The sequence below is a fragment of the Lynx rufus genome, unplaced genomic scaffold (genome assembly GCF_022079265.1).
Source record: "Lynx rufus isolate CCGP_SWC_20201006 ecotype Redwood Valley unplaced genomic scaffold, mLynRuf1.p SCAF_21, whole genome shotgun sequence".
In the NCBI taxonomy this organism is placed as follows: domain Eukaryota; kingdom Metazoa; phylum Chordata; class Mammalia; order Carnivora; family Felidae; genus Lynx; species Lynx rufus.
The window spans coordinates 27,940,204-27,968,104 of record NW_025814836.1 but is presented as its reverse complement, the minus strand read 5'-3'; the positions used below and the strand labels follow the sequence as shown (position 1 = coordinate 27,968,104).

General features: G+C 61.6%; 1 protein-coding gene across 2 annotated transcripts; it reads right to left on the bottom strand.

The window, feature by feature from the left end:
- Positions 1-3,109: 3,109 nt before the first annotated feature.
- CTSH (cathepsin H) lies at positions 3,110-17,464 on the bottom strand. 2 transcript variants are annotated; one of them, XM_047086574.1, is made up of 12 exons: positions 17,335-17,464; positions 13,983-14,014; positions 13,296-13,401; positions 12,280-12,350; positions 11,672-11,776; positions 10,159-10,245; positions 9,445-9,500; positions 8,714-8,795; positions 7,914-7,982; positions 6,919-7,025; positions 5,426-5,551; positions 3,110-3,372 (listed from the first exon to the last, which is right to left on the bottom strand). In XM_047086574.1, exons 1-12 carry the CDS (start codon positions 17,423-17,425, stop codon positions 3,339-3,341), a joined length of 966 nt encoding a protein of 321 aa, XP_046942530.1. In that variant the 5' UTR covers positions 17,426-17,464; the 3' UTR covers positions 3,110-3,338. The 2 variants fall into 2 exon arrangements, with proteins under 2 accessions (XP_046942530.1, XP_046942529.1); XM_047086573.1 differs by lacking the exon at positions 3,110-3,372 and adding an exon at positions 4,358-4,712 and having other exon boundaries at positions 17,335-17,460.
- Between the last annotated feature and the right edge of the window lie 10,437 nt (positions 17,465-27,901).

The window sequence follows — 27,901 nt, the reverse complement described above, 5'->3', positions numbered from 1 at the left end:
GCAAGTCTGTTAGCTCCTCTTCCTCGCACCCGCTCCAGTTACTGCCAGTGGTGGCGCAGGTCCTTCCAGAACTTTCCTGCGGACGCCGCCGCTGGAGTCCCACTGGGGCCGGGCAGGGGAGAGCCCGGAGCCGGAGCACAGCCAGCGCGTGCGCGCGAGCACGGACGGGTGCTGTGGCGCGGGCGCGCCCGGTTGTGTGCAGGGCAGGGACCCGCGCCCCTGGGTCCCGGCGCCTCCGGGACGGTGGGGGTGGGGTGGCTGCGGAAGCGAAACCAGAGTCAAGCGGCCCTTGTGCGTGTGGCTCTGTGGCCCGTCTGCATCGTGACCCTGAGGATGCTTGCAGAGTGAGAAAAACAGGAACCCAGGCACCCGGAGGCTCGGTCGGGGGAGGGTGCGACTCTCGACCTCGGGTTGTGAGGTGACAAAAAATAAAATCTTAAGAGGGAAAAGGGAATTGAAAATGAGAAAGAAGATGTGAGACGTGGGGCGGATGGTTTCAGGAGAGCGGATCAGCTTTGCAAGGCAGCCCTGAGCGGGTGGGCGTGGGCGCCAGGGGACAAGCCTCCGAGGGTGTGAGGGAAGGAGGGAAGCCCCTGGGGGAGGCTGGCCCGTGTCGCCAGGCCAGCGTGGGGCCTGCTGTCCCAGTGGTCGCTCCCGCCTCTACTCCCACGAGGGAGGGGCGTTTTCCCGAGACCAGCCTCCGGGCCATCCAAGAATTCCAGAGGTCCGTCCTCCCTCCGAGGCAGGACTGCAGGGCCCCAAAGTCAGCGTGTGCGCTGACGGGTTGTGGCGACCACAGGTCCCCTCGGAGCACGGGGCCGGGCCCACTCTGGGGACGCCTGCACCCCAACTTGCCTGAATGGCTCCTTCTCGGCTGCCATGTGTTCAGCCCTCATCAGTCTTTCTTGGTGTGGGGACCGTCCCGGGAGCCCTTAGACTTTGAACTTGGGTCAGCTGCCAGCACCTCTTCCCTTCCCCTGGGGGGGCTCCTGCTTTCCCCTGTGAGCCTGCCTCAGGGCCACCCGGGCCACCGCAATGGCCATCCCTGCCTCCGTCCTCTGGCCTGTCACCTGGCGAGGCCCTCCGAGGCCCACACACGGCAAGTCTCGTCTACCCGCGGCCCCAGCGCAGAAAGCGTGGGAGGCTGCCCCAGGGCCTTTCCCCGACTGTCCACCATCTGTTCTTTGTCCCCAGACCCGCCGTAAGTTCTCCACTTCTTCAAAACACGCCAGGGACCGGGCAAAATAGGCACCCGCTAACGTCCCCCCCAGCCACGCCCCGGTGGCAGCCAGGGACCCAGCAGGGGAAGGACACGCGGGTCCAGAACCGCAGACAAGGGGAGGAGCCGGGTCGGTGGTGCCCGCGACCGACTGACCGTCCGACCCCGAGGGCACCTTCCATCGCTCCGGATTCCTCCCCAAGGTTGGGAGATTCCCGAAGATGGTCTGCGGAGGCGGGGGAGGGGGGCACCGAGAGCTGGCGTGACAGCCGCGCCGTGTCGCCTCCCGACTCTGTCATTTGGGGCGTGTTGCTCAACCAGGCGGCTCCTCAGTTTCCTCCTCTGAAAATGGGGTCATAACCGCGTCCAGCTCACGGGGTGCCCTTCGTTGGGAGGGGCAGTCTGGCCGGTGACAGTGGCAGCAGAGCGTGCCGGGGCGTCGAGCTAAGCTGCCCGTCCCCGGAAGGGAGCCCCCCACCCTTGGCGCGGCCCTCACGGCCCCGCGGGGGCTATAGGGGCAGGGTCACTCGTCCTCCCGCCGGACGTGCGGGGCCAGGGGCTCCACCAGGACTCGCCCGCGGTAGTGGACTCCCTCCCTGCCGGTCCCCCTCGGTGGCCGTTCCCCAGGGGCCCCTGGCCCCCTGAGCTGCTCCATCAGTCCCTGCGACACACGCAGCCTCCAGCCGAAACTCGTGGGGGCACTTACACTCTGCTGCCCCAGTAGGCCTTGGGAGCTCGGCCTCCCTCACCTGCCGCCCTCGTGGGGCGGCTGTGAGCGTCGGGCCACGAGTGTGACGCAGCTCCGTCCGGCGCGGCACACAGCTGTAGGCGTCCCTTCCCGCCCGAGGCGTCAGGTAAACAGAGGCCGGGCTGGAATTCGGGGCACTCGCAAAGCACGGGGACTCAGACGGGGTCTCCCCGATCACACGCTCGGGAAGCCAGACCCGCCCGCCCGTTCTCCCGGGAATGCCGCAACTTCAGCACTAAACATCCCCGGTCTTGGGAGGAGCCCGAGTGCCGGGCGGGGCAGGGCAAGCCCGGCCCGAGTTCTTCGGTGTCGCAGGCGGGAAGCTGCTTGTACTTCTGTGCACACGCACATTTGTGACACTTCACAGAACAGGAGCCTGCCCTTTCCTGCCCACGCACACCGCATCTGAGTAGGGGAGAGGCTTGACGTTTTCAGGTTTGGGGGCTGCCGAAGGGCTTCATGCCTGTCCCCAGAAGGGTGGCTTGCGTGCGTGGACGCTGTTCTCCGGAGGCGGCTGGACCCAGAGGAGGGGCACCCCCCCCCACTCTGGAGGGAGGGGTGTCCTCGCCCAGGAGCCCGAGCGCTCGTGCAGGTGGCGCTTGGCCTGAAGGGGACGTTCCTGGGCTGGCGGGTGCCCGGCGGGCAGAGTGGGCGCATCACCCTGGTTCCTCTCCCGCGACTACACCCGCTGGACCACGGGCCCCCTGCCTCAGCTTCGTCTGTGGACGTCGCGGCGCCCCCTGCGCCTTCCAACACGCCTCTCCCTTAACTGTCCTTTAGCGAGGCCCACTGGTCCCTCAGAGCTCAGCTCCAACGGCCTCCGCCTGCGGGGCCCTGTCTCCTGGGCACAGAGCCCGGTGGCGTCCCGCACGAACCCGCAAGGGGCTCACCCTGGACTTTTTTTTTTTTTTTTAGGTACAATTCACATACCGTAAAATTCCCACTTTCAAAGTGTACCACGCAGGGGCGCCTGGCGGGCTCAGTGGGTTAAGCGTCCGACTCTTGATTTCAGCTCAGGTCGTGATCTCACGGTTTGTGAGTTTGAGCCCCGCATCGGGCTCTGCGCTGACAGTGTGGAGCCTGTGTGGGATTCTCTCCCCCTCTCTCTGCCCCTCCCCTGCCTGTGCTCTGTTTCAAAAATAAACGTTTAAAAAAAGGTTTATTAAAAAAGACTATGTTCTGGGTGAAGATTTAGGTTAAATTGTTTTTCCAACTAGGTGTCCAATCTAGCACCTTTTATCGAGTAGTAAAAATTAACGTGTCCATATGCTACTCACGGACCGAATTCTCCTTCTGGAGACTCTGGGTGGTACATCTGTTTGTTCTTGGCTGGTGCACCTTCCAGTGTTGACGTGCATTCCCTTCACTCATTCATAAAATCTTAGCACATCTCGGCCTTGTTTCCCTTCAGGTGAATAGAAAAGTGTCAAGCAGCTTTATTGAAAGTTTAGTTGGAAACGTACCAAATCCGTGTTTTTATTTTGGGCAGGAGTTCGCTCATTTATGTTGATGGAGAAGGTGGTTACTGCTCAGTCTACCCAAGCCCTACTTTTGCTGCTAATAATTTTGTCATTTTCTTGTATCTATAACTTCTGTTACTTTTTTTTAATCTTTATTTTTGAGAGGGAGAGAGGGAGACACGGAATCCGAAGCGGGCTCCAGGCTCTGAGCCGTCAGCACGGAGCCGGACGCGGGGCTCGAACCCACAAACCCTGACCTCGTGACCTGAGCCGACGTCGGATGCTTAACCCACTGAGCCACCCAGGTGCCCCCATACTGGTATCTTCTAAATAAGCCTTGTTGTCAACCCCCCTCCCACTTCCCCCCAAATATCCTCAAGCCTTTAGCTCTCCAGGAGGCCCAAATGACGCGAAAGGCTTCACGGTAAGGAAACCATAAACTGCAGGACAGAGAGCGGAGCCCCGGCTCCTCCCGTGGACCCAGCTCCCTGAGGCCAAGGGCCACAGCAGCGAGTCCGTGGCCGCCTTCTGAACGGAGACCAGGAGCTCTCAACGGGGAAGGGGTGGTGTGGGGCTGGCAGGAGCGTCAGGCAGGTTGAGGGGCAGGGCTGGGGGTGGGGGGGTGGGACAGTCCTGGGGGGAGGCCCGTGGCTGGGGAGGGAGGCCACTGAGAGAGAGGAGCCACTGAGAGAGACAGGCAGGCTTCCGGGCCAACAGCGGGGATCCAAGTGCCGACTGCCAAGCCCGGCACGTTTTCGCACCTCCCCGCCGGGGACAACCTGTCTCAAAGCCAGCCTGTGACGGTGACACCAGTGCCCTCACCGTCCTCCCGGCCAGGCAGCCCCTCAGGGCCTCCCTCTGGGGGGACGTGTGCCTGGAGGACAGACCGGGGCCACGCCGTGTGTGGCCCCAGCACACAGCACAAGCCCGCACGGGGAGGCTTCGCCAAGTGTTTATTGAACAAAGACCGCAGGGAAGACCGTCACGGGCGCTCTCCACACGTGAGAAGCGGCCCTGTGGGAGATAAAGAATGTTCGCGGCCCCGTGGGTTGGAGTCCGTTACAGGCACAGGGCTCGCGGCCACCTTTGCGTCAGAGGACACGGGTGGGACTCCTCCTCCTCAGGCCTGCAGGCAGGGCCCGGGGGCGAGGCCCCAGGCGGTGTCCCTGCCACCTCGCCCAGGGCAGGACTCCCTCCGTCAGTCCAGGCTCACACCAGCGGGATAGGGTAGGAGGCACAGGCCGCCAGCCCACACATGTTCTTTCCGCGCTCGATGAGGAAGTACCTGAGCAGACAGGGTGGGCGGGGGCCTGGCTGGAGCTTCCTCACCACAGACCTTTCTGGAAGGTTTGACCGCTCACCAAGATCTGGCTCCGGGGGTGAGGGCGTCTGAATTTACTCATAAAACAGGAGCGCTGGGCTTACTTTATGGTCACAAAACCTGACCTGACTTTGCGAAGACCTTTTCCTTGTCTCTCTTCGGCTGACATATTGTGTCCACACCCCACCTTCCCCAGAATTTTCCGGGGCTCCTCCTCAGCCCTGGCCTAGGCCCTCACATAGTTATGTATGGTCTCTGTCCCCGCCCCACCCTGCCCTAGGACGCAGGACAGAGTCCCCTCAGGGCATGTACCCAGGGCACCTGGTGCCAGCCCCTGGCTGTTAACGGTCAGGGATAAGCTTGTTGCCTTGGTAACCTGCCCTCCCAGCCCGGTTCCCTCCCAGCAGGGCTCTATGCTGGTTCTGGTTCCGGCCACAGATCCCCCTGAGACAATGTTCCCGTTCCTGACACACGACTGTTAAGATCTGGGGCTCAGGGCAGGCGGGGGCTGCCAGGGACGTCTCCAGGGTGCGTGGCTCACAGTCTCGGGCCCCTCCCCGGGGGCCTGCACGGGGTCTCGGCCAACTGGCCCCTGCTCAGAAGCCACACACTCGACGGGGCGGCGACCCCTCCAGGGCCCCCAGACCCGAGCGATCACGCCCTTCCCAGCTGCTTACCCTTTCATCCCCCACTGGGGACCCCAAGAGTTTTTCACGATCCAGTAGGGAATCCCATCTTTTTCTCCATACCCAACAGCCAGTACCGCGTGGTTTACTTTATCTGGAGTTTTATGACAGGAAGTGCTGGAGAACGAAAGTAAAAAAGGTTTGAACACACAGGAAGGACGAAAGCATCCGACGGCTCAGGCCCCCCGTCCCGCGGCGGTCCTTGGAGGCTCCAAAGCAGTGTTTCTCAACGTGGGCACCGGAGCCACGGGAGGAGAACTAACTCCGCTCACGGCGCGAGACACGTAGTCCCTCCAGTCCTCTCGGTTCCGCTCACACAAAGGAGCGCACGAGGGGCGCTGGCCCAGCTACAAGCCCGGACGCTCTCTGACGCCTGATTCACAGCAAGGAGAGGCCACCCTCCAGCTGCACCTGCGCATTTGCCTTACCTGCGCCCCTCCCATACCCGGCACCTGCGCACCTGCGCACCTCCACACCCGCGCACGCAACAGTATCTGGGGCGTTGCTTTGTTGCCACGGAGTTCATTTTTAAGACTACCTGTACTTGGGGCAAACGCACAGGTTTTCCGTGGACAGCGGGGAACCAGTTTCCACAAGGAAATCCTAAGAAACTCAAGAGGACAAGAGGCGGTGCTGACTCGTCACCGGGCTGACGCCTGACTGGGTTCCTGCTCTGGGACAGGCCGGGGCAGATGGCGGTGCACCTGCAGGGCCCGCAGCTCTGCTCTCGTCCCAGGGAAGCTTCGCTCGGCAGGAGGCCCCTGCCGGATGGCGACCCGGGGCTGAGGGGCCCGAGAAAGGCAGGCCTGAAACCACAAACCCTCAGTGTGGCTGGGGTGGGCGCGAGGGCCGAATGGGGACCACGCGGCAGACGAGCTCAGAGAAAGAAGGGCCCGATCTGGCTGGAGAGCGCTCCACAAGGCGGACTCTGGCTCTGAGCGGAGGGCGGCCCGCCGGTGGGGCACAAGGACACGTGGGTCAGAGCACATTTCTGGGCAGCGTTATGAGGGTGGGGAGGAGACGTGTCGGACCTGAGGTCCCCACGGGCCACCCGCTTGAGCTGGCCGGACGGCCGTGGGTCCCGTGGGCCTGCCCGTGACATGGGACAGGCGGGCGGCCAGAGGCAAGGGTGAGGTGAGCCCCGTCCCAGAAACGCTCGGTTTTCTGAAGAGCGGTGTCGGGAGACTCCCGGCGCGGGGTCCCGAGAGCGGCCGCTTTCTCCTCCCTCTCTCGCAGCTTCCCACCCTGAACGCGGGTGTTTTCGGCCACGGGCAATTCTTCCACCGACACAGAGGAAGCACTGTCGCCGAGCGGCCCAGTCTGTCCTTCTCCCCACTCCTCGCCACGCCAGACTCCACGCCCGGAGCCGCGGGGCCCGAGTGGGCCGCGGGAAACGCCAAGCCCGCGGCGCCCTCAAGCAACGGCCTGGCCAGGAGTCGGGGACGCCCACCCGGCCCCGGCCCTGTGGCCGCGGGCCCGCTCACCTGGAGTAGACGCCCTTTCTGTACATCATGAAGTCGTCGGTGACCTCGAAGGCAAAGCTCACGGGGTTGTACAGGGCCACCGCCTCCACCATCGCCTCCTCGTCATTCTGTGGACACACGGCCTCTGTCACCTCTGACCCCGTTCAAAACGTGCTCCTTCGTCCCAGGGTAGGGACGGAGGCTGGGGGCTGGGTGGGTGCACGAGGAAGGAAGAGAAGACTGCGTCGGGCCAAAAAGCCACTAAGGGGTGGAGGCTGCACCCTCCACCCAGCAAACGGTGGGGGTTTTGCCTGAATGGCCCGGTTCCTGCCCTTTTTTATTTGGCTTACGGGCTGCTCCCCTGAAACCTCGGCTCCCCTGTGACCCTCCTTTCCTTCGCTGGGCCGGTCTGCCGGAGATCTCTCTTCCTAATAAGGAAACCCTCAGGGTGGGGGCCATGGGTGCAGGCGGGCCGGCTCGTTCTGTCAGTGCAGTCCCCCTACAGTCCCTCCATGGCTCCCCCTCCCCTGCCCACGGGACCCCTGCCCTCACAAAGCCAGCAAAATCAACCACCTCTCCCTCTGCCTGCGTCCTGGCGTGAAGCCAGCCGCGGGCACTTCACGTTGTGGGGTTGTTTGTTACGGCAGCATAACCTGGCTTATCCTGACTGATGCACATTCATACTCGGTGAATCTGCATTCACTCTCTCGCGCACACGCTGATGGCACTCACGCACGCACACCCCGTGTTGCGGGATGGGAGTCGCTGCCTGCAACTTACGGAGGAGGACACGGAGACAAGGCTGGAGCCCTGCACAGACCCAGGTCAGAGCCCCCGCGCCTGATGCCAGTCCCACGCTCTGCCCCTCCCGCCTCCCTCCCACGCTCTGCCGCCGCGGTGACTGGGCACAACGATAAGACCTTCTAGTCAAAGTGCTAGGAGAGGAGGCTGCGCGCTGTGCCCCGGCCCCCTCGTGAGAACACAGTCCCCGTCGGAGGGAAGGATCCGCTACTCACGATTGTGATGTTGGCTACGTCCTTCACGAAGGCAATGGCCTTGCTGGGCTGGAATTTGCAGTCCCCGTCCTGTTCAGGCAAACGGTGTGGAACACGGGTGAGGGAGGCTCGGCCCCAGGCTGGGACTTCAGGCCTCCCCCGAGCCGGCTGATGACGTCTGCGGAGCCAACGCCCCGTGCGCCGGGGCCGGGTGATGGGGTCACTTAAAAGGGAGTCGGAGGCATCCTTGTTCTCAAGGAGCTCACAGGGGCGGGACGGCCCGGCACTGGCTTCGGCAGAGGTGGGCTCACGGGCACTCGGCGGGACGGAGGTGAGCGCGAGCCTGCCCGGCCGGGGAAGGGAGGGACGACTCAGCGGGTGGGCCGAAGGAGCAGCTGTGTGACCTCCGACGGCTGGAAGGCGGACTCGAGTGAGGGTCTAGGGTGGGGACGGTCCCCAGACAGCCCACCGGTGGCCGGCAGGTTTTCAGGGGGCTGGTGCCGCTCACCGGTGAGGGGACACCGGTGGCAGGCGGAGCCACAGGTCTGGGGGAAGGACAGGGCTGTGGACGGGGAGGACGTGGCCCGGTGACCCGTGGCGTGTTCAGCAGGCCTTGGGCAAAGAGGGTGCGGGTGCTGGAGGGCGTGCTCTGGCACCCACGGCAGACGGGGGGAGCAGCCGAGGCTGGCGCCGGGTGGGGGGGGGACCCGGAGCGGCGGGAGGGCAGTGCTGCAGCCTGGAGGGGAGGACGAGGCGCTCCCCGAGGCTGAGGGGTCGGCGGCGCGCAGCCCAGGCCGCGAGGCCGTGCCACCCAGGGTTACCTGGCCCTTGTAGGGGTAGGTGTCTTCGCCCATGATGCCTTTGTTGTACCGGATGTACTCGAACGCCTGGCTGGGGAGGCCCCTGTGAGAAGCACGAGCGGAGGTGTCTACCTGAGCCGGCCCCGCCCCCGGCGGCCCCTGCAGGCGCTGGACCTCGACCGGGGCAGGGCCCAGCCGCAGGGGAGCTCTCTGGGCGCGGGAGGGGCTGGCAGGGCCGCCCCAGCTCCCTGGCCCCGGGACAGACACCCGGAGTCCGAGGACGGTCAAACATGTGTCAGGGGCACAGAGAGCCCTTGGGGGTCTCAGGGACCCCGGGCCCAGGCCCTTCTGCCAGGAAGAGCAAGCAGTCCCACCGGACGGCAGAAGGGACCCGTCCACGGCCTGCTCTGGCCGCCGCCGTGCCCGCTGGGCCCCCAAGCGCAAGGCGCTTTGCAAACAGGACCGCCCGGCTCCTCCCGTGAACCCCGTGTGGCCCATACCGTTATTTCTTGGGGCTCAAAGACGCTGAGCAACCTCCCAGGGACCCCTCAGCCACAGCCATGGAAAGAGGACGGATGGTGGAACCAGACAGGCCTGGGCTCGGATCCCAGCTCTGCCGAATTCCGGCTAAGGGACCTTGGGCATGTGACCGTCCCCTCCGTGAAGCCGGGACGACTCTCCTCCCACCGCTGACCCAACAGAAGCGGTCGTGGGAAACGAGGGGGGCTCTGGGCCCCCGGGCAGGGACGCACCCTTGGCAGCCATGATTGTTGAAGTTCTGGGCACAGTCGACCAGCTGCTGTTCCGCCTGCAGGAAGGGGCGAGCGCGGTGAGCGAGCGCGGTGAGCGAGGGCTGGCGCACACCCCTGTGGCCTCATCGGCACTGTGTCGAGGCCGGTTACAAGCACCCGGGGTGGGGACAGCAGGTGTGCGGGGGCACGCCAGGGCCGGCGGGCGAGGGCGGGTGGCCGCCGGGTGCTGCCCGTAGGTGTGCACGGCGAGGCTCGTGTGCCCACGGTGGCAGGCCTCACTGGAGACCCCGCTCCGCCCTCCGGGCCCTGCCCCTCGCCCCGCTTGCCCTGGGGTCACGGGGTCAGCTGTCGCACACACAGGCCCCGCTCTTCCCTCCTGTTGACAGCCGCGGCAGTCGGAAGAGCATGGCTCCCAGACGTGCCCCACCCCGCAGGCGCTACTTTCTGAAGTCCCCTCGGGCCGCCAAGACCAGCGCCACCTGGGCACCGCCCGGAACGGGCCCTTGGCCGTGTCCTGGGGAAACCTCATTCCTTTCCGGCAAAATGTCCGTGGAGACTCCCAGGCCGAACGTCCACAAGGCTGGGGGCCCGGTGCCAGCTGGGGCAGCACCGCCACCGAGCCCCGAAGGAGCCTGAAGGCCCACCTGGCCCTCCTGCCAGGCCCTGGGGCCAAGCCACGACCTCCGTGGGTGGCCCCCGGGGCGGGCTGCTTACCAAAGACAGCAGTTTCCCGGTTTTGATGGCGATGGCGGACTCCAGGGCCCCCGTGGTGGAGAAGGTCCAGCAACTGCCACAGCCGCCCTAGAGAGGCCGGGGCGGGGGTCAGTCACAGGGACCCCCGGCGGCAGGCTCCCGTGCCCTCGGGCCCTTGCGGGCTCCCTCCTGTTACAGGCGGGGTGCCCGAGGCCTGCAGAGGAGCAGGAGCGGCTGCCAGCCACGGGTGCCTCCTAGCCCCGGCCCCTCGCTGACCAGGCCCCACGGCCCCGCGAGGGCCGAGCCCCCGTCTCTGGATCTCCTCCTCCACTCCCCATGGTTTCTCAGCAGGACTCGCCCAAGTCTTGTTTCCAGAACCTTCTCTGTCACCTCTCCACCTCCAACCTCACTCCACCCACTGTCCTCACGAGCAAACTAACAACTCCCCAAACCCCGTGTCGGCCCTGACCTCCGTCGGGGCCCAGATGGTCCCACCCCCCCTCGCCCACCTGCCACAGTCACGGCCCGCCTCGGGGCGCCATGCGGGTCAGGCGCCACAGCTTGGCTGCCTGTGTGTCACCGCTGTGCCAGCCGGGGGTCACCTCCATCCCGTCAACTGTAAAACGGGGCCGGCGCGCCTGCCTCGCGGGGCTGTGAGAGGCGCAGACAGGGTCCTGTGGCTCAGGCCTCATGCCTCTTCCTCCCTGACTGGTCGGCCCCTGAGCGCCCCTCTCATCACCCCTCACCGCCCAGGGGTCAGTCCTCCGGCCCTGCCGTCCCGCAGAGGGCCTTCCTGCTGGCCTCTTCCTCCCTCCGTTCGGGGAGGACCCCGTCCGGTCAAGAAGACCTTATCACGGACAAGGAGAAAACGTTTCTCAGCGAGAGTCTCAACGGAAGGCCAGTGTTCCTCGGGGGGTGGGGACTTCCCCTCATACTCTCTGGAGGTGAGGGGATGGTGTCGTTCTGGAGAAGGCCACCGAAGGCCGCTGCACTGTGACTTCTGGGGGAGGGACATCGTGGGCAGAGGGGACAGCAGGGGGCAGGGGCAGACTCCCCGGAACACAGCTTTGTGAGGGCAGGAGGCCAGGCCACTGCAGGGGGCGGCCGGCCAGAGTGTGCCTGGTGGGCGGGCTCCACGCCGCGAGCTGACCGCCTGCAGCCACCCGGCGGGAGAGGCTGGCCGGGCCTCGCTGGGCGGATGGAGGGTGGGAAGAAACGACATGGGGCGGCAGGAACGGGGTCCTGGGGTCCCATCTCCGAAGGGTGCAGAGAATACGATGTTCAGAGGGACTTTGTAGGAGACCTGGGACGCATGGGGAACCCTGGGCGTGGGGGGCACAGCCGAGCTTCAGTCTAACAAGGAGGGACTTTGTCTCCCTCCAGAGCAGCCCCCAGCATCACCTCACAGCCTCCCAGAGGCGGGGGGATGGGGGACAGACACAGATCTGGGGACACCTGCCATGCTCTGGGTCCTCTGGGAATACTGTCTGCGAATGTGGCGATTTGGAGGGGAAGGGGGGGGTGCCGCGCATACCTGGTTTTTCACTGGCGAGACATACTTCCCCTTTGTGCGCCAGTCCACAAACGGTGGGTAGGGACCAGTGCCCCGCAGGTAGTTACCTCTGGTGGCTGAGCAGTTCTGCAACAGCCAAACACAATGTTTTCAGGGGAAAAGCGTGCAGTTAAAACAGAATCACTGACAGAGGAGAAAGAAACATCCCGCCCCCAGTGACTGGGTCCAAACGCTAACAGACACGTGCCTTTCAGAGCCCCGGCCGGAGAACCAGGTTCGGCAAATAAAAATGCAGTTCCTGCAGCTAAATTTGAACCTGACGTGAACGGTGAATAAGTCTGTTATTCAGCCTAAGTACGCCCTGTGCACGTTTACGCCATATTTACACCAAAAAGTTACGTGCTGTTTGCATGAAACTGAGTTTTAACTGCGCATCTGTATTTTCTGGGGCAACCCTAAGTCTGGGGTCCACAAGGCTGAGGCCACAGGTGTGGACGGAGGAACTGCTCCGAGCGGCCTCTCTGACTCCCCAAGAACCCCGGTGAGGGGGTGGGGCGGGCTCTGCTGGGAAAGGAGGGCAAAGGTCTGAGCGGAAGGAGTCCCATCTGGTGACAACACACAACACCTACCTGAGGCTCCGACCAAAGATACTTGTGTTTTATTTCGGCAAAGCTCATGTCCGAAAACTGGTTCAGTCCCACTGAAAAAGAGAAGGAAAAACAAAAAACCCAAAGAAAGAGGGGCTCCTAAGCCTCTAAGAAACAGAAAAAACAAAGAGACCCACGTTAACCTGCGTCCCAAGTCTGCAGCAGCCGGTGCCCTCACGTGTTCTGAACGTGACGTGACCTAACACGCCAAGGTCAGGCGTGCCTGTGCCTCCGAACCGCCCGGGGAGCGTCTCAGCTGTGCGCGCGTGGGCTGCGTGGCAGGGATGTGGGTGCGGTTAGTGGGGGGGGGGGGCCTGGGCACCCAGCGCCTGACACCCGGCCGGAGAGCCCGATGGCCGTCCAGGTGAAGAGCCTTCCACCGGCCGTCACCGCCGCACGGGGCGGGGAGCACTCCCATCTCCCCCACAGCCCAGTGAAGCATCAGAGGCGTCGACGAGCTCCCCCAGGACAGCACGGCCAGTGTGGGCAGAAACGAGAGCCACGCACGGCTTTCCCGTATTACGCCTGCTGCCCACACTACGGTCAGCTGGCCCTGCCGTGGTTTCTGAGGCCCTGGATATACCGTGTGCACGTGCTTCTAGTGACTTCTCGTGACGCCACCCCGGAGGGAAGGCGGACGTCCCTAGAGGCTGCTCCTGAGTGCAGAGCACCGAAGGGGGGGCTGCTGGCCAGCACTCCAAGGGCAGGGCTCAGCATCGGGACGGACCCTCGGCGGGCAGGAGCGGGCAAGAGAGGGCAGGGCTCCTACACGGTCTCCTATAGACCTCACGACCCGCGGGGGGGGGGGGGGCCCGGTACCGTCCTGCATCACAGAGACTCTCGGAGCCCAGCAGAGCCGGAATCTGGGGTCCCGGAATCGGGACGTGGCCGCACCCTAACTCCCGGCGCGCCTTCCACCCTCGGGCGCCCCTAGCGCGCGTGTGTCCGGCCCTGAGACGCGGCCCCGGGAGCCTGGCGGGAAGGCGGCCCCGCGGTACTTTTAAAGGTGTGGTTCCCAGCGTTGTGGGCACTTATCCTCCTCCAGTTGCCGACAAAGGTCTGCAGCCTGCGCTGGTACTCCTCTGAGCTGTATCTCTTTTGGTGCTAAAACAAAACACATCAGGCGTAAGTCACGGAGACGAGCGGCGGCTCGCCAGAAGGAGACGGTTGGTGTCCTAAGAGGAGGGCTGGAGCTTTCCTTTCCGCCTCGACCCTCGAGGGAGCCGTGCTAGTGGGCGGGCGCCGCTGAGGCGTCTGCTGAGGAAGTCAGGAGGTGGCCAAGCGCGGCGCTGCCTCCGGGGACCTGTGGCCGGAGCGAAGGCGAGGGGCCGAGTCCCGGAGGCCCCGGGAGAGACGGGCCACGTGCAGGTCCTCCGCGGACGCACAGCCGCTGCCGGGTCAGGTGCCTGTCACACATCACCGTCTCTCGGAAGCACCCGCACTCGTGTCCCCCAAACTGCCCCGCGGCCGGCAGGCGTCGCACGGCGATTGGGACGGAACACACACCTCGGAGGTGAACGCGCTCGCGTCGCTGAATCTTCCCCGCTTTGGCCAGCTCCCTGTCCGGAAGGCCCCGGGGGCGGGGGGCTGGAAAATCCCTCCCCGTCGCCTCAAATCGGGCACAGCAGGGCGTGAGAACAGGCAACAGAGAGGGGAAGAGCGGCGGAAAGAGGCTGGGCACTGACCTGGACCATCCATGACTTAAAGTGAACTTTCTCTGTAGAAAGGGAAAAAAAAACAAAACAGATTAGGCCCCGGGTTCCTGGCCATGATGCTGGCCCGCAGCCAGGCAGGGCACTTTAGAACTGATTTGCATCTCAGGAAACTAGGCTACATTCAAAGCACCGAAAATGGTGTTGTGTCGCACAGAATGCCAAAAAGCCCTCAAACTCTCACTGCTGCTGCGGCTGCGGGAGCGGAAACGGCCGGTGGGTGTCCTCGGGGCGGCGCCCAGATGACAGACGGGGCCCCCGGTACTCTTTTACCCCATGTGGGTGCCGGCTGTGCATCTGTGTTTATGTGGACCCCGAGGGCCAACAGGTTTCTTCTTCAAGGGACAGATAACAGATATCTCGGTCTCTGCAGGGTCCCGTGGTCTCCGTCACCGCCACCCCGCTCTGCCCCTGCCACGTGACCACGCTCCGGTAAAACGCGAGTCACAAACGCTGCCCCGCGGTGCCCGTACGCGGGGTTTTGTGTTGTCTGCAATTTCGCGTTACATTTCAGTGGCTGCGAAGGACGCTTTCCAGCTTATTGTAAATACTGGCATTTTAAAATGAGACGGCCACATCGTTCTCTCAGAGTTAGCCAGGGAATCCATGTACAACACCACGGTGGGAAAGTCGCCATCCGCAACAGAAGGGAGCGGGGCACGTGTTCACACTCGATGCCCAACCGTCCTTTCAGGCGACGAGGACGGAAAGTATGCATTTAAGTTATTTTTACTTCCTGTGACTCACACATCCCTGAACATTATACGAATGTATTCTGGATTGAATAATCATCATTAACACCCCAACTGATTAAACTATTTCAGGGGCGCCTGGGCGGCTCAGTCGGTTAAGTGTCTGACTTCGGCTCAGGTCGTGATCTCGTGGTCCACGAGTTCAAGCTCCGCGTCGGGCCCTGTGCCGACAGCTCAGAGCCTGGAGCCCGCTTCGGATTCTGTGTCTCCCTCTCTCTCTGCCCCTCCCCCGCTTGCACTCTCTCCCTCTCTCTCTCTCAAAAATAAATAAACATTAAAAAAGATTTAAAAAGTATTCCAAATATATGCTATGAAAAATAATTGTTAAACATGAAAAACAAACTTGTATCGGAAGTGCACCCCCTCATGAGATAAACAGGACTTTACTAACAACACCTGCTCGTGGATTTATAGATTCATGAGTGAATATTTCCTATTTTTTTGAACGGGTCAGCATTAATTCTAGGAATAAATCAAAGGACTAAGAAATCCTGCTAAGTAAGCAGATCTTAACTGCCGATTGCTTCTGGGAATGGAAGGCAATTTTTAGAGCAAAGGCTCTCAATTCCTCTGTTCCTAATCACATGATGCTCTACAACCCCATCAGCTGATACCTCTGTGAGGCCCTCTCTTCCATCTCTGTTTCCTTGAAGAACCAGCAACAGCCTTGAAGAAGGATTTGTTACCATCTGTCTTTGCTGCCTCTGAGGTGTTTATGACCACAAGGCCCAGACTTAGGACAAGTGAGAGGCGCTCTCTCCCGGAAGATCAGTGTTAGCAAAGAGGATGTTTGGAAGTAAAGGGGCTGGACGCTGACCCCTTATCTGTGCCCAAGTCACTGGGAATTTCTCTGTGTTCCTCCAGGGACTGCCATCCCTCCCCGTCCCTCCCCGTCCCTCCCCGCCCCTCACCCCCACCTTGAAATTCCCCCGGTTAAAGAGCACTGCTTCTCAGCGTTCTGGCTTCCCTGTGTGGGTCACACGCCTATTCAGAAACCAAGCTGTTGCCACTTTCCCTGGGAAAGAAATGCCCGTTTCTCCAGTACAAGCCGGTGAAAGGTTTCAGAGGGTTCCCAGTCCTGGTTTTAGGGCCCTGTGCAGCAGGTGGTTTCAGAAGAAGACAGACCTCAACTCAGGACCAGGGTTTGAGGCCAGATGCAGTTTAGGACAACTGACTGGCCTCTTTGCCTCTGGGCGATTTCAAAATCAGCAAGCAGGTGTGACGAGCCTGGCCTATTCCTCATTCGCTGGAGGTCAGTGGGAGAAAAAGCCAGAGATGCTCTTGGGGCTGGGCCGGAAGGACCTGCTGGTGAGCCCAGAGTCCCAGCCTCGGACAGACCCATTTCAAACCCACTGTGACTTCTGGAGGGGGCATCTTCACGTCTGCCCTGTCTGGGAGACTGTGCACGGGACAGCAAGAGCAGGGGTCAGCCAACTATGGCAAGCTGGAAAATGTTTGTTTTACACTTTCGAAGGATTGAAAAACACATACAACATTTTGTAAGACCTGAGAATCATCTGAGTTCAAATTTCAGAGTCCAGAAATAAAGGTTTGTGGGAACACAGCCCCGCTCACTCACGTACACACCGTCTACGGTTACCCTCACCAGCAGAGTTAAGTAGTCGCTACACACGGTGTGACCCACAAAGCCTAAAATATTTCCCATCTGGCCCTTACAGAAAGAACTTGCGGGGCCCGGCTCTGGAGTTAGTACGGGTGCCTGTGCGACCGTCCACACAGCCACACAGCCGGGGCAGAGCACAGCCCTGGCCCCCGGGGGAACTGGGTTCTCCTCAGCTGGGGGCTGACCTGCAGCTGGCCCCCTCGCCCCCACCCAGGTTTGCAAGACCGGGGGGGCTTTCTAGCACAAATGTGTACAGAGGAACGAGGCAAGATTCTGAGCCAACAAGATTCAGCCTCCGTGATCTCTGTCCCATCCCAAGGCTGTCCCTTGGCAATCCTCTGGGTGCAGGGCGAGTAGGGCAGCAGCAGGGAGGGCGGCAGGCTCGCAGGGAAGAGCCCTCGGCCTGGGGAGGTGCCCAGGGCCGCAGCAGCAGCAGAAGGGGTGCAAGAACAGAGTGCCCCCGGCCTAAAGGGCAGCCCTGGGGCCTGACCGTCCACCAAAGCGCTTGGAGCAGCGCCCTCAGGCTTCAGGGGCTAGAATAGGTCGCTCCTGCAAAGCCCATTCTACAGGACTCTCAGGGCAACTGTGGAGATAGATCCCCAGGAAGTTGCCAGAAAGGCTGGAAAGTCCCTGCTCATCCCCGCAGGGGCACAGCCAATCCTCTACGTCCCCCCGCGGGACGTGGAGGCAGCGGCTTCTCCGGGGCTCCAGGCCCTGCAGGCGCCTGGGCCAGTGGGGCCTTGGACGCCCAGCCCACCCGCTCCTCTGGTCACGCAAGACGCCCTCTCAGCCTCCCCCTCCTCCCGGCCCCCTCCCCTAACGCAGTTCACCCCTCCCGGGTCCTGGGGCCGGGGAGAGGCCCTGCCTCACCGCCCCCCGCCAGGTGCTCCCCACCCCCGCCCGAGCCGGCCCGGCCTGGGCCCTCTCCCGCGGCGCCCTCTCCCCGTACCTAAGGAGCTCACGTAGAGGTCGGCGGCGCCGCAGGCCGGGGGTCCCAGGAGCCCCGCGCCCGCGCAGAGCAGCGACAACACGGCCCACATCGTAGCGGCTTGACCCGCGGACTGGCTCCGAGGGCCCAGGAGCGCGGCGGAGGCGGCTCCGGGGCGGGGGCGGGGGCGGGGGCACCGGGATGGGGCGGGGCTCCAGGCGGGGGCGGGGGCGGGGGCACCGGGGGGCGGGGCTCCATGGGGAAGGGGCACCGGGGATGGGGCGGGGCGGCGGGGCGGGGCTCCAGGCGGGGGCGGGGCACCGGGGGCGGGGCTCCGGGACAGCCCCGCGCCCGATGAGGAGACGCACCTGAGGTGCGCGCTCTGCCGCCTCTTCCTCCTGGGGTGCAAGGAAGGCCTTCGCGGGCAGGGGTTGCTGCGGGGCGGTCACAGCGTGACCTCGTCTCCCTGCCCGCCCCCACCCCCGGATGCCCCTGTCTCCACCGTCCGCCCCCACCCCCCGCAGCCCCTCATCTCCTTGCCTGCCCCCCTGTCCCGCAGCCCCTCCTCTCCCCTGCCCGCCCCGCAGCCCCCCATCTCTCCCGCCCGCCCGCGCCCCCTGAACTCCCATCTCTGGTCCTCATTAACCACGTTGGAATGAACTTACAAGTCATATATAGTCTTCCTTCTTTCTGCAGATTTCCCAAATACAGAAAATGGCCCTGAAGCTGCTAATAGGACTTGTTTTGTGAGGCACCCCTCCGCCCCCGCCCACGTTGGGGGCCATGTTCTTCACCTTTGTACTCGCCAGAGGTTGTTCACCCCCCACCCACACTCCCATTTTATGGATGGGGAAACCGAGGCCCCAGAGTTTGTGGTAACTGTCCCAGGAAGCGTGTGTTGGGAATCTGAACCCAGGTTTGATGTACTGCAGTCTGTCATTCTCCATTTTTGCAGCCAGAGGCAATTTGGGGTGTGGTCAGGGCCTGTGGGGCCGTTCTGTCTCAGCTCCCACCTCTCTCCCCAGGGCTTTTCTCTCCCAAAGTTCTCAGCCCAGGCTGTGCTCTGAGGCCCCAGGGGAGCATGTTGGGGGGGGGGGGGATGAGGGTTGTCTCCTAGGATCTGGCTGGTGGGTAGGGGCCCGGGAACGTGCACGGAAGGGGCCTAAGGGTGATCTCTTGCGGCGTGTGGACACCGACTCTGCAGGAGAACCGGCATCGGTGCCCGCAGACTGTCCGGGCAGGTAAAGCGGATCTTTGTCAGTTTGTGACTTTGCTCCCGTCTGGAGGTCCCTCTGGTGCACTTTGAGGCCAAGATCTCGGATAATGCCCTGCAGTGAGGTTTGGTAAGTCCCCGGCCTCGGGAGGACGCACGGCTGGCCTCTCCCGCAGCAGGAAACACCGCACCTGCCCACCCCAGGCGCCTCTGACCTCTGACCCCAGACCTGCCCCCTGGGCTGGGGCCCCGGTGACCCTGTGGTGTGGATCAGGAGGGTGTGAGATGCAGTGAGGAAGGCGGTGGCTTGGTCAGCTGGGGACCGGTGTCTGAGGATTCACGGTGTGAGCCGGGCAAGTGGTTTGCACCATAAAAGTGACTCGCCCCAGATATGGGCTCAGTCGCGTGCCCTGTGTCCTTTGCTGCCCGCACTCGTTTTCATGGCGGGTTTGTCTGCACGTCTGGCTCCCGCTGGGAATCACCTCTGGGACGGCCTCTCCGTGCTTCCGGTCCTCTGTACCTCTACAGAGGTGGCACTGGCAGCACAGCCCTGCTGGGCCCTCAGGCGGCGGCCAGAAAGTTCCGTCCTGGGTTATTTGTTCAGACACAGTTCAGGCACTGCTGCGAAGGGACTTTGCAGACGAAATCAAGGCTTTCAGCCAGCTGACGTTAACGGATTGTCCAAGGGCCCCAGGACAATCACGTGGGCCCTTCAAAGAAGAAGAGGAAGAGGCAGAGAGATGCGCCCGAGGAGGTCAGAGAGCTTGAATCCCAAGAGAGACGGCCCACCGTCGCTGGCTTTGAGTGGCAGACTCCAGAAAGTGCGAATGACCCAGCCGACAGCCACCCCATGGGGCTCCTGAGTTTGCTGTGGGCGGGGGGGGGGGGCAGGTTCATTCTCAGGGCCTCCAGAAAGGAAGACCGTGTGGGTGACCCCTTGATGTTGGCCATGTGGGATGGGGAACAGGGGAGCCCGTCACCTCCACATGGACTTCTGACCTTGAGAACTATGAGATGATGTCTGTGTTGTCCTGAGCCCCTACCTGTGCCGGTGATTCGTCACGCAGCAGGAGGAAACTCACCCAGCAGGTGAGACGTTCAGATTAACTGGTGCCTCTGGTGGCAGGTGGTGGGCACGTTCTCAGGTTCCCAGGCATGCAGAGGCTGGCACTCGTTTGCGCTTCTGGGGTCTGGGGGCTAAGAGAGGAGTCGTTACCTCCTTTATGGATGTGTTAGACCCAGTTCCGAGGGCTTTACGTGAACAAACTTTCTCATCCTCGCTATTGATCCCCATTTTACAGATGAAATGATCGAGGCACTTAAGCGATCGCCTAAGGCCACACAGATAAGTGATGGAGCTGGGGTTCGAACCGCTGGCCGGCTGAACCCACAATTCTACGAAGTAGATATGGTCGCCTCGGGAGCAGGTCAATGACAGCAAGCCCCAGGCCTGTCCTCCTTTCTAATTAGCCATCAGCAGGGGTCGGGCACCAACCAAACCGCAGCTCCTGATTCCTCGGGGATCACCCGCAGCCTGCCCCACCTCCCCGGCTGTGGTCACCTGTCAGAGTCCACCTCTTAGCAGACAAGCTGAGGGCTCGCCAGATTCATTTTTGCACCCCGCCTCTGGCGTCTTGTGATAGTAGGAACTGCATTAACAATGTAATATGACATAGTAACTGCCACTGACGTGGATTTGCTTATTGAATGCCCATAAACCCTGTGAGGTTTGTAGGAGCATACAGGCACCCACTTCCCAGATAAAGCAGCTGAGACGTGGGGAAGTTCAGTAGGCCTGCTGGCAAGTGATGGAGCTTTTTCCACAGCTACGTGCTGACTTTGTGTAGCGGGAAGATAGTGCGTTGGTTAAGTGGTCGGGTGGACGACTGTCTGTAGAGGGTCCTGTATGGTAGAGTGGATAGAAGGAGCAATGGCTGGCTGGAGGGAGGGAAGGAGGGAAGGAAAGGAGGGAGGGAGGGAGGGGATGGAAGTATGGAAGGATGCATGGATGGTTGGATGGATGGATGAATGGATGGATGGTTGACTGGATGAATGGATAGATGAGTGCATAGAAGGAAGGAAGGAAGGAAGGAAGGAGATAGATGGATGGTTGGATGCATGGATGGTTGGATGGATGGATGAATGGATGGATGGTTGACTGGATGAATGGATAGATGAGTGCATAGAAGGAAGGAAGGAAGAAAGGAAGGAAGGAAGGAAGGAAGGATGGGAGGGAGGGAGGAGATGGATGGATGGTTGGATGGATGGATGGTTGGATGGATGAATGGATGGATGGTTGATTGGATGGATGGATAGATGAGTGGATGGAAGGAAGGATGGATGGATGGATGGATGGATGGATAGATGAGTGGATAGAAGGAAGGATGGATGGATGGATGGATGGGAACGAGGGAGGAGATGGATGGATGGTTGGATGGATGGATGGTTGGATGGATGGATAGATGAGTGGATGGAAGGAAGGATGGATGGATGGATGGATGGATCGATGGATGGATGGGAGAGAGGAAGGGAGGGAGGGAGGAAGGAGACGGGTGGATGGTGGATAGATACAGAGGTGAGTGACTGAAGAGCTTGTCAAACGGGAAAGGTAAGGAATGCAGGAGGGAGTAAGTCTGCATCCGGGAGATTCATAGGAACTCGGGTCTTGTGCTGGTTCTGTCATCCACCAGGAGACACTCTGTCAACTTGGTCCCTTCCTGTGCTGTGGATCAGAGAAGTTGTCCTGGAGATGTCCTCCAACTACGAGAGAGGCCACAAGTTAGTGTCCCGAGGAGTTGGCGAGCACCCTTGGTGAAGATGCTGCATCTGCAGCCAGAAGAAGGGCGAAGGCTTCCAGAAAAGTCCGGAAGCCGCGTTTCATCAAGGCCGCCAGGACTGGGACGAAGGCAGTATGTCATGTACAAGGGGAGAGTTAGAATCCGTCATTATTTTAGTTATTAAAATTTGACACTTTGTTCACGGGTTTTTTTTTTCTTTTTGCATTAATATTTGATTTTTAAAAACATTGCCCTAAAATATTATTTATCTTGGTTACTCCAATTTTTGGCGCTCGGTTACATTTTGTGCCTGAGGGGTATGTGTCGCTTCATTCGCCCTCATCTTGGCCCCTTGAGGGAACCAGCAGTTTCTGGAATCTTCCGCAAGCCCCCACACTTCTGTGCAACTTACTCCTGCTTAGTTCGTTTTGCTCTTGCGTCTGGGGGAGGCAGGAGCTGGGGGGCCAGAGCCCAGAGCATGTCTGCCTCGACTCATCTCTCCTCCAGAGCCCCCTTCAGTCTCCTGTTGTGCACAGATTCTCACCGTCGACCCTGTCACGCAAGACCTCCCGTGATACGTCCGTCCGCCCGCACCGCGCTCGGCACCATGCACAGGCGAGCTCCCCGTCCCGCACGTCCCCCAGCTCCCTCCCTGCTCTCCTGGCTTGTCCTCTCTCCCCTGCAGAAACTTCCCCTTCCAGAACAACTGAGCGATTTTCAGCCGGTTTGCACCTGTTTGGCTGTTAGTCTGAAGGGTCAGTGCCCAAGCCGTCCTGGTGGCTAAATATTTTGAAAGTCGGGTTTCCTGTATCTTGCCCTCCACGGTGAAATGAAGATAAAAATGCTGGGGTGTTGGAGCTCAGGCCCAGGGCCCGGCATACAGCAAGCACAGCACGAGTGCAGCCGTAGAAATAGTTGACCTCATTTATTCGGGGTCAGATGGTGACAGGCTCGGGCGTTACAGGTGACACCTGAGGGGCGTCTGGCTGAGGGGGGTTTGGAGGTGCTGTGCCCACCCCCCGATGCGGCTTGCCCTTGCCGTGAGAGGAACAAGCACGGACGTCAGGGTTTGTGGTCGGGCGCGAGGCTCATCGGGAACCAGGGGGCAGGAAGCCGCAGGTGGGGCCGTGCGGGGGCCCCCGACCCAGAAGAGGACCAGTAGCTTTGCCCTGCCCCGGCCGTGCGAGCGGGACATTCCTGACCTCCCTTCCCGGCAAGGAGGAGTGGCCTTGCCTCGTGGGGGGCGTGAGTCACTGGGCCTGAGCGTGGGCGACAGTTACGCGGCAAACACTCGCGGTCACAGGTGGCGAGATGAGGGCCGACAGGGAGCTGGCTGGGTGCCGGGACCGGCGAGACGGTAGCCGTGCTTGGTGCACCCGGGCGACCCCTGGCCAGCCTCACGGGGGGCGGGAGGGGGGCCAGGCGCCTCTCCTGCCCCTGCCTGGTCCCCGTCCCGCCAGCGGTCGCTCAGACCCTTCCTCCTCCGACACCCGGCCCCTCCTCTTCTCTCAGCCAGAAACCTGGGGTTTCTACCCCTTGGAGGTCCCGTGGGAGACACAGCCCCCCCGAGAGCTCTCTCTGGCCCGACCCCTTCCTCTTGCTCCGTTTTCTAACCACCGTGAGGTCTGTGCAGCACACGACCCACCGTTTTCGAGTGACCACGCAGAGGCAGGCCACGAACAGATCTAAACCGCTTCTGACCTCGGCCGCAGGGCTTTTCTCCCGACACCGGCGCTCGGTTTCTTTGTGTCTCTCTCTCTTTTGTTTGGACCGAAATTCAAATAAAATGAAGTGAGCCATTCGGTGGCACTTGGGAGTTCACAGGGTTATGCAACCAACCACCACGCGGGCCGAGTTTCAAAACTTTGTTATCTCCACGGAACAGCCCACGCCCATTAAGTAACCACTCCCGGCTTCCTCCACCCCAAATTCCCAGCAGCCACTAACCTGTTTTCTGCCTGCAAACATTTGCCTGCTCTGCACACTTGGCGTAAAAGGAATTCTATGCCGTGTGACCTTTACCGGGTGCCGTTTCGTAATTGCCTTCCTTGGCTTAGCGTCATGGTCCCGAGGTCCATCCGAACCGTAGCACGTATCGATCGATGCCTTTTCGGGTCACCTCTACCCCCAGCGCGGGGCTGGAACTCCCCACCCTGAGATCAAGAGCCGGCCGGGGGCCCCGATGTTTGTTTAAGGCCGAGGGACGGTCCCTGTGTGGAGACGCCACGCTTCGTCTGTTCCACCGCCCGCCCGTGGACACGTGCGTGGTCCTCGCTTCGGCGTTATCGTGGAGGCCGCTGCTGGCGACGTCCGCGCACAGGTTTCTGCGCGAACACGTGTTTTTTTTTCCCCCGGGGGTGGGGCCCTGGCAGGGGCATCACGGGGTAGCGCTGTCTGACTCCCCGAGGACCCGCCAGACCGTTTTCCCCACAGAGGCTGTGTGTCATGTTTCAGTCCCACCAGCGGTGAACGCGGGTCTGCACTTGTCTCGCAGGGACTCGTGATCTTCTGGGGGTTTGGGATGTGACCGCAGACCTCGCAGTGGGCGTGAAGCCGCGTGGCGGTTGTGATTTGCATTTCCTTCACGACTCGGTCTGTTGAGCATTGTCTCAGGTGCTCGGTGGCCGTCCGTCCGGCTTTTTTTTTTTTTTTTTTTAATTTTATTTGAGAGCGGGGAGGGGCAGAGAGAGAGGGAGAGGGAGAATCCCAAGCGGGTTCTGGGTGGGGACCCCGGGTGGGGTCTCGTGGGAGGTGGTGACACAGGTCTGCGGCATGACAAAGAGGTCACCCCGAGATGGGACAGATGAGGCCCGGGACTGGAGAGAATTAAGGAAGATTTCCCGGAGAGAAGGGCATTGCCAGAGGGTGGGGTCTGAGGAGGCAGGAAGGGGACGGCAAGGGTGGTGCTCCAGGAGGAGGGGACAGCGTGACGGGGGCCGGGAGGCGGCCCAGGGCCGAGGGCTGCAGAGCTGACATCAGACCCCGCGCTGGCAGTCACTGTACACCCGGGGCACACTGCCGTGGGACCGTCGGGGTTCCTTCCCTGTGCAGCGGGGGTGGTGGCGCCCCTGGGACTCGCACAGCGGGTCGGGCGTGGCGGGTGCTTGTAGAAGCTTCCCGTCGCTGCCGTAGCAACTTATCACGCCCTTAGGGGCTCAAAACAACACAAACCTATCTTCTCCCATCCTGGAGGTCCGTGGCTCTGGGGGACGTGGCCGATCCCCCTGGGCAGGTCTCAAGACCAGAGTCGGGGGTCCGTGGGCCTGGGCTTTTATCTAGAGGTTCTGGGGGAGAATCTTCCCCCAACTCATTCAGACTCGGGCAGAATTTACTTCCTGCAGTTGTGGGGCCAAGGGCCCCGGGTCCTTGCTGGCCGTCAGCACAAGGCCACCTGCGTCTCCGTCACCGTCTTCCAGCCAGTGGGGGCGGGGAGTCCTCCTTCTCACACTTACAACTCTCTGACTTCACCTCTGCACCGTCTCTCTGCCTCCAGCTGGAGAAAGCTCTCTACTTGTCTTCTTTTTATTCTGAGAGAGAGACAGCAGGAGCGGGGGAGGGGCAGAGAGAGAGGGAGAGAGAGCATCCCCAGGAACCCGACGCAGGGCTGGACCCCACCCTGTGGGATCATGGCCCGAGTCGGAATCCAGAGTTGGGCGTTCAGCTGACCGAGCCACCCGGCTGTCCCTGAAAGTGCTCTACCTTTAGGGACGCGTGGGATTAGGCCGGCCACGTGCTAAGGCTGATGTTCCTATTTAAAGCCTACGACCTTAAGTAACTCTGCAAAGCCCCTCTGGCCGACGTACTATTGTCACAGGACCCGGGGGTTGGGGCGTGGACGCCTTCGGGGGCACATCTGCCCGCCACCGTCCCATAACTGAGGCCAGCCAACGGCGCGGCCCGGTTGGCACATGCGGGGCTAGGGGGGGACGAGGTCACGGAAGTGAACGTGGCCGTGTCCAGGGGCCGGGCGGACCTCTGCTCGCGTGTGCCTGGTGAGGCTTGGGCGCGTCATTCCCCGGGCCCGGCTTCTGAAACCACCCTCCTGGGGGTGTTGAAACTCGACCCTGATTCAGGAGGCCCGGGGCGGACCCAGATCCCGCGTTCGTGACCAGGTCCCAGGCGATGCTGACGTTGCGGGTTTAGGGGGCACGTTTTGAATGGCAGGATGCGGTCCATTTACTCAGCAAGCAGCCCTGCGGACGGCGCTGGGCGGTGGCTGATGCAGGACCGCGTTTCCACCCTCTTGCACACTGACAACTGTGTAATGAAGGGAGAGACGCTGGCGCACTGGCCGTTCTCTGGTTTTCACGAGCGTAGAGTTTTCCAGACGCCACATCGCGTGTGACAGATCGAACGCGGAAGCAGACGCGGGAATCCAGTGTTTTTTGCTTCGGCCAGACACGAAAGAGATTTGCAAAAATGTAAAACAATGCCATTTTTCTCACTGAATTATTTTGGGGGGGGTGGAAATTCAGTGAGTTTTCATTAACAAACGAGCTCTTTATGTCTGTTGAGAAACGACAGTCAACCGAGTAAATGTGGAGGTGGAATTGGTTTTATGAAACGATTCGCGGATAGGGCCGCAAGCAGAGTGTGGTCCCCAGTGGGAGGTTTTACAGGAAGGAGGCGGGAAGTCCCCAAGGGAGGGACGGATGTCCAGGGCCTGGCAGGGGGTCACCCACATGACCCCCGCAGCGCTGGTCTGGGAATTTCAGCCGCTTATAAGGTGACATTCTTGTCTGAGAAGTAAGCAGTGAGCCCGTAAGAAAGCGAGTCGAGGGGACAGAAACGCGGAAAGGCCCCGCCCTGCCTGGACACAGAGGTGATTTTGGGCACCACTGCCCCCACTGGTAAACTGGCCCTCGTTTCGTGTCCCCAGAACCTCACCCCACAGGTGGCCTGCATCCGCTTGACAGAAAGCTGGTTGTCACTGTGCTGCAGTCGGTTTCTGTCTCTCCATCTCCCCAGTGGCTCTGGTGACAGTCTGGAGACACCCATGTCTCCCCGCCTCTGTCTCTCTGTCCCCCCACCCCCAGTGGCTCTGGTGACAGTCTGGGGACAGCCCATGTCTCCCCGCCTCTGTCTCTCTGTCCCCCCACCCCCAGTGGCTCTGGTGACAGTCTGGGGACAGCCCATGTCTCCCCGCCTCTGTCTCTCTGTCCCCCCACCCCCAGTGGCTCTGGTGACAGTCTGGGGACACCCATGTCTCCCCGCTTCTGTCTCTCTGTCCCCCCACCCCCAGTGGCTCTGGTGACAGTCTGGGGACACCCATGTCTCCCCGCCTCTGTCTCTCTGTCTCCCCACCCCCAGTGGCTCTGGTGACAGTCTGGTGACACCCATGTCTCCTCGCTTCTGTCTCTCTGTCCCCTCACCCCCAGTGGCTCTGGTGACAGTCTGGTGACACCCATGTCTCCTCGCCTCTGTCTCTCTGTCCCCCCACCCCCAGTGGCTCTGGTGACAGTCTGGTGACACCCATGTCTCCCCGCCTCTGTCTCTCTGTCCCCCCACCCCCAGTGGCTCTGGTGACAGTCTGGGGACACCCATGTCTCCCCGCCTCTGTCTCTCTGTCCCCCCACCCCCAGCGTCTCGCCCCGGGTTTCGCAGCCCGCCAGGTGCCACGTGAGCGTTAGACCCCGGGTTGTTCATTTCTCAGTTCCTTTAGCCAGGTGGAAACAGAAGGTTCGGGGAAATGTTCCTGAGTGTACATCGTTTGGACAAAACAGCACCGAGTGCCGGTGAAGGTCAGGCTTGTACCTCAACGGTGTTTCAGGTCAAATTTCGAGTTCCGTGTGATCAGGCCGTGTGACTTAGAGTACAAGGGCACCGCCGTGTTAGCGGGATGGCAAGCTCAGTGATGCTTATTACCACGGCACAGAGAGCCTTTGAGTCTAAACAAGATGACCAACGCTCGCTTGGCCTGGGGCTCATACGACGTCACTCCGTGAGATGGTGTTACCACCCAGTGAGAGCCTGTCCCGTCAGAGCCGCTCCTTTGTTACAGGAGTCCGAACAGCATGGCTGTGTTGTTAGGTTATGAGGACAAATACTTTTTGGAATAAGGCTCATCTGTCTGGAGCAAAGACAAGGGCGCATCCATATGTCGGGAGCACGGTCCCACGCGCCTTGAGCGATCCAGGGAGACAGACGTCGCAGGGGGCGGGGTCACGGTCCCCAAAAGACACCAGGGCCTGGTCCCTGGAACCCAACAGACTTGCCTGGGGCTCGGGCTCCAGGGTTAATGTGTGGGCCACTCCCTTTCTGTTGTTCAAGTCAAAACCAAAGGTGAAGTTCTCGGGAAAGGATGGAAGGGAGTCAAGCCTCGGGGGTGATGATTTGGCCTTGTTTCTGTTTTAACATGTCCGCACGTAATACGTTTGTTGCTGTCTGATGAGGTCTTATAAACTGTGGTAAGACATGTACAAACGCAGAACTTGCCATCCTAACTCTCGAGAGCTCAGTGGTTTAAGTACACGCACGCCGTCTGTAGCCGGCCCTGCCGTCTGTCCCCTGGACTCTCTTCATCTTGCGACGCTGAGGCTCTGTCCCCACCGAACACCAGCTCCCCCGCTCCCATGCCCGGCCCAGCCCCCATGCACTG

Coding starts and splice junctions, on each gene's coding strand:
- CTSH (XM_047086573.1), bottom strand. CDS start 17,425: ATGTGGGCCGTGTTGTCGCTGCTCTGCGCGGGCGCGGGGCTCCTGGGA. Junction 10,246..11,671: donor TCTCGCCAGTGAAAAACCAG/GTATGCGCGGCA, acceptor CGGCCTCTCTAG/GGCGGCTGTGGCAGTTGCTG. Junction 9,501..10,158: donor CCGGGAAACTGCTGTCTTTG/GTAAGCAGCCCG, acceptor CCCTTCCTGCAG/GCGGAACAGCAGCTGGTCGA.